The sequence below is a fragment of the Scyliorhinus torazame genome, chromosome 4, assembly GCF_047496885.1.
Source record: "Scyliorhinus torazame isolate Kashiwa2021f chromosome 4, sScyTor2.1, whole genome shotgun sequence".
NCBI classification, from domain to species: domain Eukaryota; kingdom Metazoa; phylum Chordata; class Chondrichthyes; order Carcharhiniformes; family Scyliorhinidae; genus Scyliorhinus; species Scyliorhinus torazame.
Window position 1 is genome coordinate 233963997 of NC_092710.1, and position 13133 is coordinate 233977129.

The window sequence follows — 13133 nt, forward strand, 5'->3', positions numbered from 1 at the left end:
ACTTGCCTATGTTGTTGGTACCGACATGGACACAACAACTGGATCCTCCCCCTCCCTCCAGTATCCTTTCAAGCCGGTCAGAGATGTCCCACACCCTAGCACCGGGCAGGCAACATACCATGCGGGACTCTTTATCCTGCTCACAGAGGATACTATCTATCCCCCTGATAATAGAATCCCCTACAACTACAACTTGCCTATTTACTCCCTCCCCTTGTATGGCCTGCTGAACCATGGTGCCTTGGTCAGCTGACTCATCCTTCCTGCAACCCTGTTCGCCATCCACACAGGGAGCAAGTACCTCATACCTGTTGGACAGGGTCAAGGGCTGAGGCTCCTGAGTTCCTGACTGCTGGTTCCCTTTACCTGCCTGACTTGCAGTCACACCCTGCTGTCCCTGGCCACTGGCAGGATTTAAACTACTTACTCTGACAGGTGTGACTGCCTCCTGAAACACAGTGTCCAGGTAAGTCTCCCCCTCCCGGATGTGCCTCAGTGTTTGAAGCTCAGACTCCAGCTCATCAACTCTGAGCCGGAGCTCTTTGAGCAGCCAACACTTACTGCAGATGTGGCCGCTGCAGCTCGCAATGGGATCTGCCAGCTCCCACATCAAGCAGCTCAAGCACATCACCTGACCAGCCATCACTAATTAATTGATTAGTTTAATTTAAGTTTATGGTGGGGGCAGCTTCAGCCAATCAGACACTAATCTACCCTGCACTTTTAACTGAAAAACAGCACAATTAGATTAACCACTTAACTTTCCTGGTTACCTCACTGCATCAAACTACCAAATTCTCAGTCTGTATCTCTCTCACTCAGGCTGTGTCTCTTTGACCTGCGCAATGCTAATAATATAATATAATAATAATATAATATGGCACTTACCTCACACCAATGGATCTTATTATTAGGTTAGAGGAGGAGGGTGGGTGGGAGACACTACACGTGTAGTGTCTCGGGTTTCCTCTCCACCAGAATTTATTGGTGGGGTGGGGGGGCCTTCCCAGAAGTCGAACTGTTGCTGTCACTGTCCTGTTTTCAGATAAAACGGGACAAAAAGAATTGGTTGGAGTGTGCAGCATCAAATCACTATAGCAATACTCAAGTTATTAGAAAGCTGATAGTCAATGTTTGAAGTTTCTAAACTGTTACTAACTTTTTCTTCTTTGCAGTTTTGAAAGGCATACGTTTGGTGAAGTATTTAATTTGAAATGCAAAGTATGGATGAAGCTTGCCCTTTCAAATCTCCTTGCCAACAGGAAAATAAAAAGAAACAATTAGGTATGAATTGACTGAACTTTTGATTTTGAGACAAATTTTCTCTCTCGTTCTGGAGACATTTTAAAAAATAAATTTAGAGTACACAATTTATTTTTTCCAATTAAAAGACAATTTAGCGTGGTCAATCCAGCTAGCTTGCATATCTTTGGGTTAGAATCATAGAATTTACAGTGCAGAAGGAGGCCATTCAGCCCATCGAGTCTGCACCAGCCCCTGGAAAGAGCAGCCTACCCACTCCTCCACCCTATCCCAGTAACCCCACCAACCTTTTTAGACACTTAAGGGCAATTTAGCATGGTAAATTCACCTAACCTGCACATATGTGGACTGTGGGAGGAAACCCACGCAGACACGGGGCGAAACACGCCGACTCCGCACAGACAGCGACCCCAGCCGGGAATTGAACCCGGACCCCAGGAGCTGTGAACTTGTCCATTTTGGCACAAAGAATAGAAAAACAGTAAACTATTTTGTGTTAGGCTTCATGGTAGAAGATTTAGAAAATTTCTCAAAGATACTTGAAAATCAATAGGAGATAGAGAGGGAGGAACCTAACATCGCCGTAAGGGAAAAGGTTGCTAGGAAAACTAGTAGACCCAAAGACTGACAAGTCTCAAGGTCTGGTTGACCTGCATCCTAGGGTCTTAAAAGAAGTGGTGACACAGATAGTATAGATACATTCATTATAATCCAAAATTCCTTAGATTCTGGAAGGGTCCCAGAGGATTGGAATCAACACCTCTATTCAAAAAAGGAGGGAGACAGAAAATAGGAAACTTTAGGCCAATAGCCTAACATCTGTTGTGGGGGCGAAACCCACGCAAACACGGGGAGAATGTGCAAACTCCACACGGACAGTGACCCAGAGCCGGTATCAAACCTGGGACCTCAGTGCCGTGAGGCAGCTGTGCTAACCACCGCCACCGTGCTGCCCCTTCTAGAGACATTTTAAGTATAGAAAATTAGATAGTACCTTGAAGTTCTGTCACCTGTGGCTTAGCACTCTTGCCTGAGATTAAGAAGGTTGTCGAGTTTCATTCTAGGCTACACTGTACTGCATTGTTTTAGGTGCCAACTTTTGTTTGGTGGCTGGAGCAATGCCCCATTTTATTTTGAAGGATATACTTACTGCCACAAAATGTTATCTGATCATTATCACGTTGCTTATTTGTGGGAGCTTGCTGTGTGAAAATTGGCTACTGTCTGGTGACCACACAGGAGAATGCCAATGGGCAGTAAAGTGACCTGCGGTGAAAGGTATTACATAATTGCAAGATTTTTCTATTTATAAGAGTAACTTTAGTTTGGAGTAAAAAAAAGTGTTTTTATTTATTCAGCGGATATTGGCTTTGGCTAGGCCAGCATTTGTTGCCCATCCCTAATGCGCTTGAGAAAGTGGCTTTAACTACCTCTTGAACAGCTGTGGGACATCCACAGTGCTGTTGGGAGGGCGTTCCAGGATTTTGACCCAGTAACAGTGAAGGAATGGTGACCTATTTTCAAGTCCGGATGGTGAGTGGCTTGGAGGGGAATTTCCAGGTGGTGGTGCTCCTATGTATCTTTATCCTTCTAAATGGTAGTTGTTGTGGTTTTAGAGGTGCTCTAATGTGCATTGGTAAGTATCTGCAGTGCATCTTGTAGATGGTGCACACTGCTGCTATTATCTTTGTGTCGGTGGTGGAAGGAGTGAATGTTTGTGGATGGGATGCCAATCAAGTGGGCTGCTTTGTCCTAGATGGTGTCAAGCTTCTTGTGTTGTTGGAGCTGCATTCATCCAGGCAACGGGAGAGTATTCCATCACACTCCTGAATTGTGCCTTGTCGACTGGCTATGGGGAGTCAGGAGGTGAGTTACCTGCCACAGGGTTGTCTTATGAGTAAAGGTTGAAGAGGTTAGTGATGTGTTGGGTGTTCTGGATCACATACAGGTCACCAACACTTGAAGTAGTACAACACTATTTTATTAAAAGGTTAACTATTTAAACATACTTGAACTGTGGGTAAATACGATACTAGCTTTAACTAAAGACCTTTGCCTTGTCCTAACCAGTTGATGCACTCAGCACATAGTGAATGTCTGTGTTGCAGGCTGTGAGCTCTGTGCTCCTAGCTAGCTGCTACTCGAATGAGCGGGAACTCTGATGCCCCCTGTCTTTATAGTGCGTGTGTTCTCACTGGTGATTAGCTGCGGTGTTGTGTATGTTGATTGGTCCCACGTGTGTCCATCAGTGTGTGTCTGCACCATGATATACTGGTGTATATTATGACAGTTAGGTTTGTATCCACTAAAGTTTAGAAGAGTAATAGGCGACATGATGGAAACCTTTAAGATCCTGCAGGGTATTGATAGGGTGGATTTGGAAAGGATGTTTCCTCTTGCTGGAGAATCTAGAACTCGGGATCACTTTAAAAATAAGGGTCGCTCATTCAGACAGATGATATTTTTTTTCTCTTGAGGGTAGTGAGTCAGATCATAGAATTTACAGTGACATTCGGCCCATCGAGTCTGCACCGGTCCTTGGAAAGAGTACCCTACCCAAGACCACATCTTCACCCTATCTCCGTAACCCAGTAACCCCACCTAACCTTTTGGACACTAAGGGCAATTTAGCATGTTCAATCCACCTAAGCTGTACATCTTTGGACTGTGGGAGGAAACTGGGGCACCTGGAGGAAACCCACGCAGCACAGGTAGAACGTGCAGACGCTATCCCAGTAACCCCACCTAACCTTTTTCTTTGGACACTTAAGGGCAATTTTATCATGGCCAATCCACCTAAGCTGCACATCTTTGGACTATGGGAGGAAACCGATGCACCCGGAGGAAACCCACGGGTAGAACGTGCAGTCTCCGCACAGACAGTGACCCAAACCGGGAGCTGTGAAGCAACTGTGCTACCCACTGTGCTACCATGCCGCCCGTCTTTGAAACACACTTCCTCCAAATGCAGTGGCAGCAGAGTCTTTGAATATTTAAGACTGAGCGAGATGGATTCTTGACTAACAAGTAGTGAAAGGTTATTGCAGGTATGCAGCAATGTGGGGTCGAAGTTACAATTAGATCATCATGATCTTATTGAATGGTGGAGCAGGTTTAAGTGGCCAAATGGCTAACTCCTAATTTGTATTTTGTATGTATGTTCATAGGATTCCTAGCCTTTGACCTGCTCTAGTATTTATATTGCTAGTCCAGTTGAGTTTCTGGTCAATAGTAGAAAGTTGATAGTGGGGATTTCTTTGATGGTAATGCCATTGAATGTCAAGGGGCAATGGTTATATTATTTCTTGCTGGAGCTGGTCATTGCCTGGCACATCTGTGTCCGGAATGTTACATGCCACTTGTCAGTCTAAGCCTGGGTATTGCCTAGGTCTTGCTGTATTTGGATACTGACTGCATCAGTATCCGGGGGGTCGCGAATGGTGCTGAACATGGCTTTTAATGGAAGGAGGTCGTTGATGAAGCAGCTGAAAATTTTGGGCCTTGGCCACTAGCCTGAGGAACCCCTGCAGTGATGTCCTGGAGCTGAGATCATTGACATCCAATAACCATAACCATACTCTTGTGCTAAGCATGAATCCAACCTGTGGCGAGTTTCCCTCTGATTCCCGTTGGCTTCAGTTTTGCTAGAGCTCCTTGATGTCATACTTGACCAAATGTGACCTTGCTGTCAAGAGCAATCGCTGTCAAGAGCAATCACTCTCACCTCGCCAAAAAACTGCACAAGTTTTAGTTTTTACACCAGTGTGGTTTAAACATACTCTTGTGTTAAAACTGTTGCCTTATTAAGTAGAGAAATATTTGTCATCTAGTGAATTGCTGTTTTCAGTACAGTTATAGTGCTTTAGTACATCTATAGAAAGTGACTAGTCATTGCTTTCAAAATCTATATTGTACTACCCATGGATCACTGGTGCTTTGTTTATTACAATCAAGTATTTTGTACGCATGCAATTAAACCTGCCCTTTGTGTTGTGCTGTACATCTTTGCACAATTAATTTGATTCTAAGGTCTTCGATATACACAAATGAAGTACAGGGTATATATTTTATAATCTAAATTTTAACTATCGGCAGGTTCCTGGAATGAGAATCATACTACTTTGGTCCTTCCTGCTTCTCCCTTCATGAAGAAACTAGGCTATGGTACGGGAGTTAATGTTTACCTCATGAAAAGGTTAGTAATTGTAAAGTATTTGGTAATCTCTTAAACTCCATAGGATGATTTCTTGTGATTTCAGTCTTGAGGAACAAAGGGACAATAATTGTCCAAATGCAAGTTACTTACTTAGACATCAATGGTATAACTATTACAGTTGTACAATAGAGTCATTCAACCTGGTTAATTGTTGACTCAAGGTGATCAAACTTGGTTGTTGTAGTTTTATTATATGATACCCCAAATGTATATTAATTTCATAGAATTTACAGTGCAGAAGGAGGCCATTAGGCCCATCGAGTCTGCACCGGCTCTTGGAAAGAGCACCCTTCCGAAGCCCACACCTCCACCCTATCCCCATAACCCAGTAACCCCACCCAACACTAAGGGCAATTTTGGACACTAAGGACAATTTAACATGGCCAATCCACCTAACCTGCACATCTTTGGACTGTGGGAGGAAACCGGAGCACCCGGAGGAAACCCACGCGCACACAGGGAGGACGTGCAGACTCCGCACAGACAGTGACCCAAGCCGGGAATCGAACCTGAGACCCTGGAGCTGTGAAGCAATTGTGCTATCCACTATGCTACCGTGCTGCCCTCCATTAAATGGAGTTCCTCCTCGTGGAACTTCCAAACTTGACAGATTGGCTGTGTTGGTGATTTAACTGTCAAGCAGTCAATATTACAAATTGAATAGCAGTCAGTATTACAAATTGAACGGAATGTTCTAGGCAACCGCATAGTCGGTGATACAGCTTGGGTACCTCCATTGTTGTCGCTAGCCAATACGTGATATAGCATATAGCTAGTGTTCTGACACATCTCTGATAATTCAAATTCTGATAATCACTTTGAGGTGTGATTAACTTTAGGACTCAAACAAATCATTTAAAAAAAAAAAAAAAATTTGGAGTACCCGATTCCTCTTCTTGTATTTGTTTTATTGTCACTTATACCGAGGTACAGTGGAAAGTATTGTTCTGCATAAAGTCCAGACAGATCATTCCATATATGAAAAAAAACAGTGCCTACATAAATACATAATGTAAATGCATAGACACAGGCATCGGGTGAAGCATACAGGAATGCAGTGCTACTCCGAGATGATGTGTGATGAGATCAGATCAGTCCATAAGGGAATCATTCAGCAGTCTGGTAACAGCAGGGAAGAAGCTGGTTTTGAATCTGCTCGTTTGTGTTCTCAGACCTTTGTATCTAAAAATTTAGAGCATCCAATTTTATTTTGCAATTAAGGGGCAATTTAGTATGGCCAATCCACCTACTCTGCACATCTTTTGGGTTGTGGGGGTGAGACCCAAGCAGACATGGGGAGGATGTGCAAACTCCACACGGACAATGACCCAGGGCTGGGATCGAATCTGAGAAGTCGGTGCTGTGATGCAGCCGTGCTAATCACTGCGCCATCATGCCACCCAAAGACTTTTGTATCTTATGCCCGAAGGAAGAAGTTGGAAGAGTGAATAACCTGGGTGGGAGGGGTCTTTGGTTATGCTGCCCGCTTTCCCAAGGCAGAGGGGGTGTAGACAGAATTAGTAGGTGAGGGGGCGTGTTCGCATGATAGACTGGGCTGTGTTCAAGACTCTGTAGTTTCTTACGGTCTTGGGCTGAGCAGTTGCTATACTAGATTGTGATGCAGCCAGTTGGGATGCTTTCTATGGTGCATCTGTAAAAATTGGTAAGAGTTAATGTGGATTGCTGAATTTCCTTGGTTTCCTGAGAAAGTGCAATCCCATCCTTGCCATGATCTGGTGCCCAGAACCGCGCACAGTGCTCTAGCTGTGGCCGCACCAAAGTTCTACACAACTCTAACATGACCTCCCTGCTTTTATAATTAATGCCTTGATTGATAAAGGCAAGTGGCCCATGTGCCTTTTTCACCACCCTATTAACCTGCCCATCCGCCTCTGGAGATCTGTGGATGAACATGCCACGGTCCCTTTGTTCCTCAGAACTACGTGTCATGCCGTTCATTGAATACTTCCTTGCCAAATTACTCCTTCCAAAGTTTAACACCTCACATTTTTAGGGTTAAGTTCCATCTGCCCATTTGACCATCCAGTCTGTCTTCCTGTAACCCAAGACACTCCACCTCACTGTTAAACTGGCATCCTTTGTGACATCCACAAACGTACTGATCCTACCTCCCCATATAGTCACCTATGTTGTTTATATAAATGTTGAATTATAGGGGACCCAGCACAGGTCCCTGTTGTTGGACACTGGCTTCCAGTCACTGAAGGAGCCTTCTATCTCCTACAATCAAACCAATTCTGAATCTTTCTTATCAATTGACCCTGTATCCCATGTGCATTTGCTTTCTTTATAGGTCTCTCATCGTATCCTGAATATCTCTGGTCATCCATGGTTCTCTGGCTTTTGACTTGTTCCTATCAACCATGGCGGAACATGTTCAGCCTGTACCCTCTCCCCATTTCCTTTTTGAAAGCCCCCACTGCTCTTCTGTGGATTTCCCGACAAGTAGCTCTTCCCACTCTACCGTGGTCAAATTCTACCTTAATTTACTAAAATCCACTCGCCCTCAAGTAATCTTATTCTATGCCAATATTCACATTACCTTTGAGTAATTTCCCAATTTGGTGCCTAGCTCCTCATACTGACTATGCTGAAACACCTATTCATCCTATCTGTGCTGTTGGTACCTACATAGGCTATGACCACTGGATCCTCCCCCTCCCATTGCAAGTTGCTCTGCAGTTCTGAGCAATGTCCCAAGCCCTGGCACCGGACAGGCAACATAGCCATCTGCAGTCTTTCTCCTTGCTGCAGAGAACTGTGTTAATCTTCCTTACTATATTGTCCCCTACTACAACTACTTTATTTTGTGTACCACAGTGCCATGGTCAGTCAACTCATCCACCCTGCAGCTTCTACTCATACAAACAAGCTGAAAGTATCTCAAACCTGTTGGACATTCAGAGGCTGTCACTCTGCACTGCTGCCTTCTGATCCCCTTGGCTGCCTCAGCTGCAGTCAGACCATCCGGTTCCTAACTGCCATCCAAATCAGAAGACCCTATTCTAAGGGGTGTGACAGCTTTCTGATACAAAGCATCCAAGTAACTCACTCTCCCTGATGTGTTGCAGTGTCTACAGCTTAGCCTCCAGCTCAATGACTGAGCCAAAGCTTCTCAAGCTGTAGACATTTACTGCAGGTGCACATGTCCTGGTTAACACTGGTATCCAGGAGCTTCCACATGCTGCAGGCATGACACATCACTGGTCCTACCTTATGTCTTTGATTAATTATATTTTCCCGATTATTTATTTTTATATAATTATTAAACAATACAAATTCCTGAACTATTTTAAAGGTTAGGAATAGAATAGACCATGACCATTTACCAGATACTCACCAAACAGCTCCACTATAGAAGCGCAAGACCAGGGTGAAAAAGTTAGAAAAAGCAAAGGAATATCTCCCTCCGCTTCTCACCAAACTCCCTCAACTCACCAAACTCTCTTATTCAGTTGAAGTTGCACTCCAGTGCTGATTGCACTGAGAAGGTTTGAATTTTAATGTGCTAATCAAAGGGACTAGCTGAGCCCAAATACAGCAAAGACCCGTTCAAGTCGGTTTCTTCAACTATTTCAGCTGCTGCCGATGGATAGCTTGTCTCCCTGCTTAGGCCTTGGATGAAACTTAACATTTAACTGCAAGTATTGTTTAAATTTTACATACAAACAATATTAGATTTTTAGGGTCAGAGGCCACTCTCCAGAGTTAAGAGCCTGTGAAATTTTACAATATAACATATGAAAAAATAAAATTTGTCCCTACACACTTGCAGTTGACAATAAGTGATTGTTATTGTGGCTGAATTAGAGTAAGAAATGGAACACAATAAGCGATTATTATTGTGGCTGAATTTGAGTAAGAAATAGAACATAAAACAATGATAATCGTGGTCATATTGTTTTCAAAATCCATTTTATGTTTAGATCCCCCACAGGTAAATCGTGTTCTCCATGGGCTGTGAAAAAGATTAATGCTAAATGTAATGTGAGGCAGCAAAGTGTTTATCTGAAGCGACTTCAGGAAGAAGCCATACGTCTGAAAGATATTGAGCATCCAAATATTGTTGGTAGGTATATTTATACTTAATTGTTGAAAAATCAGGGAAAGAACTTGACTAAATGGTTTACCCCCGAGAAAGTGAACCTTTATTCACTAGCATCAGTACTGTAAAAGGTTTCTTGCAAATATATGAAATTATATGTATATATGAATTGTATAGTTCCAATTAGTAATGCACGTGGTACCTGTATTTGCACTGTTCTGTCAGTGAAACACAAAGTCTCAAACAGCAACTTCATACTTGTGACAATAAAAGGTTATTATTAAGTTGTGGTAACCCATCTATAATCAAACAGCATTAACATTACTAAATCCATAATGGTTACTTACCACTTAGGTTTTGCTGACAATTTTCACGCGTGTGAAGTGTTTCTACATCTGTGTTATTTGAATTACCATCAAAAAGTACAATATAGTATGCTGACAATTTATTTTGGATGAAACATAAATTGGGGATCCAGTTTGCTCAGTCAGGATTTACAAACTTCATATTACTACTTGATAGAAAGTAGAGAATGGCTTTTTACCCAACTAGCGATTAGGCTCTGGAATGCACTACCTTAGAATGTGTTGGAGGCAGATTCACTCACGGCTTTCAAAAGAATTGGTTCATTATCTGAAATAGAAACATTTGCAGGACCGTGGACAGGGTGGCTAGGGAGCAACTGTTCACATAGTGGGCAGCACGGTAGCCTTGTGGATAGCACAAATGCTTCACAGCTCCAGGGTCCCAGGTTTGATTCCGGCTTGGGTCACTGTCTGTGCGGAGTCTGCACATCCTCCCGTGTGTGCGTGGGTTTCCTCCGGGTGCTCCGGTTTCCTCCCACAGTCCAAAGATGTGCGGGTTAGGTGGATTGGCCATGCTAAATTGCCCATAGTGTCCAAAATTGCCCTTAGTGTAAGGTGGGGTTACTGGGTTATGGGGATAGGGTGGAGGTGTGGACCTTGGGTAGGGTGCTCTTTCCAAGAGCCGGTGCAGACTCGATGGGCCGAATGGCCTCCTTCTGCACTGTAAATTCTATGATTCTACGATAAGCTGAAGGGTCAGTTATGAGGTGACAGAAGTTCAAGGTGAGGGGCAGGAGATTTAGGGGAGATTTGAGGAAAAACGTTTTTTATCCTGAGTGTGGTGACGGTCAGGAATGCACTGCCTGGGAGGGTAGTAGAGGCAGGTTGCTTTGCATCCTTTTAAAAAGTACCTGGAAGAGCACTTGGCACGCCATAACATTCACAGCTATGGACCATAGAACATTACAGCGCAGTACAGGCCCTTCGGCCCTCGATGTTGCGCCGACCTGTGAAACACTCTAAAGCCCATCTACACTATTCCCTTATCGTCAGTATGTCTATCCCATGACCATTTGAATACCCTTCGTGTTTGCGAGTCCACTACTGTTACAGGCAGGGCATTTCACACCCTTACTATCTGAGTAAAGAACCTACCTCTGACATCTGTCTTATATCTATCACCCCTCAATTTAAAGCTATGTCCCCTCGTGCTAGACATCACCATCCGAGGAAAAAGGCTCTCACTGTCCACCCTATCCAATCCTCTGATCATCTTGTATGCCTCAATTAAGTCACCTCTTAACCTTCTCTCTAATGAAAACAGCCTCAAGTCCCTCAGTCTTTCCTCATAAGATCTTCCCTCCATACCAGGCAACATTCTGGTAAATCTCCTCTGCACCCTTTCCAATGCTTCCACATCCTTCCTATAATGCGGCGACCAGAATTACACGCAATACTCCAAATACGGCTGCACGAGAGTTTTGTACAGCTACAACATGACCTCATGGCTCCGAAACTCAATCCCTCTACCAATAAAAGCTAACACACGGTACGCCTTCTTAACAACCCTCTCAACCTGAGTGACAACTTTCAGGGATCTATGTACATGGACACCGAGATCTCTCTGCTCATCCACACTGCCAAGATTCTTACCATTAGCCCAGTACTCTGTCTTCCTGTTATTCCTTCCAAAATGAATCACCATACTTTTCTGCATTAAACTCCATTTGCCACCTTTCAGCCCAGCACTGCAGCTTATCTATGTCCCTCTGTAACTTGTAACATCCTTCCGTACTGTCCACAACTCCACCGACTTTAGTGTCATCTGCAAATTTACTCACCCATCCTTCTACGCCCTCCTCCGGGTCATTTATAAAAATAACAAACCGCAGTGGCCCCAAAACAGATCCTTGTACACCACTCGCAACTGGACTCCAGCCTGAAAACTTCCCATCAACCACCACCCTTTGTCTTCTTCCAGCTAGCCAATTTCTGATCCAAACTGCTAAATCTCCCTGAATCCCATGCTTCCGTATTTTCTGCAGTAGCCTACCGTGGGGAAACCTTATCAAACGCTTTACTGAAATCCACAGACACTACATCAATTGCTTTATCCTCAATCATCTGCTTGGTCACCTTCTCAAAGAACTCAATAAGGTTTGTGAAGCACAACCTACCTTTCACGAAACCGTGTTGACTATGTCTAATCAAATTATTCCTTTCCAGATGATATACACTCTATCTCTTATAAACCTTTCCAAGATTTTGCCCACAACAGAAGTAAGGCTCACTTGTCTATAGTTACCGTGGTTGTCTCTACTTCCCTTCTTGAACAAGGGGACAACATTTGCTATCCTCCAGTCTTCTGGCACTATTCCTGTTGACAAAGATGACTTAAAGATCAAAGCCAAAGGCTCAGCAATCTCCTCCCTAGCTTCCCAGAGAATCCTAGGATAAATCCCATCCGGCCCAGGGGACTTATCTATTTTCACCTTTTCCAGAATTGTTAACACCTCCTTATGAACCTCAAGCCCTTCTAGTCTAGTAGCCTGAATCTCAGTATTCTCCTCGACAGCATTGTCTTTTTCCTGTGTGAATACTGACAAAAAATATTCATTTAGCACCTATCCTATCTCCTCGGACTCCAAGCACAACTTCCCACTACTGTCCTTGACTGGCCCTACTCTTGGACCCTAGTCATTCTTTTATTCCTGACATATCTATGGAAAGCTTTAGGGTTATCCTTGATCCTACCTGCCAAAGACTTCTCATGTACCCTCCTGGCTCTTCTTAGCTCTCTCTTTAGGTCCTTCCAAGCTAACTTGTAACTCTCGAGCGCCCTTACTGAACCTTCATGTCTCATCTTTACATAAGCCTCTTTCTTCCTCTTTTTTTTTTTAATTAAATATTTTATTGAAAATTTTTGGTCAACCAACACAGTACATTGTGCATCCTTTACACAATATTATAACAACACAAATAACAATGACCTATTTTATAAACAAAAAATGAATAAATAATAAATAACAAAAATGAAAACTAGCCCTAATTGGCAACTGCCTTGTCACAAGTAACACTCTCCAAAAATATAATTTAACAGTCCAATATATAATTATCTGTAGCAACGACCTATACATACTATACAGTATGTATTAACAACCCTGAGAGTCCTTCTGGTCTCCCCCCCCCCCCCCCCCCCCCCCCCCCGATCCTGGGCTGCTGCTGCTGCCTTTTTCCCCATTCCGTCTATCTTTCTGCGAGGTATTCGACGAACGGTTGCCAC

General features: G+C 43.6%; 1 protein-coding gene across 2 annotated transcripts in view; it reads left to right on the forward strand.

Annotated features, from left to right (window-relative positions):
* The window catches only part of pbk (PDZ binding kinase), a 64860-nt gene that overhangs the window by 22567 nt on the left and 29160 nt on the right, over positions 1–13133 (forward strand). For both annotated transcript variants that reach the window (XM_072499469.1, XM_072499470.1), the window contains exons 2-4: positions 1176–1284; positions 5359–5458; positions 9427–9569. In XM_072499469.1, the coding sequence (XP_072355570.1) occupies positions 1215–1284; positions 5359–5458; positions 9427–9569 (313 nt within the window). In that variant the 5' untranslated portion in view covers positions 1176–1214. The remainder of the gene's footprint in view (positions 1–1175; positions 1285–5358; positions 5459–9426; positions 9570–13133) is intronic.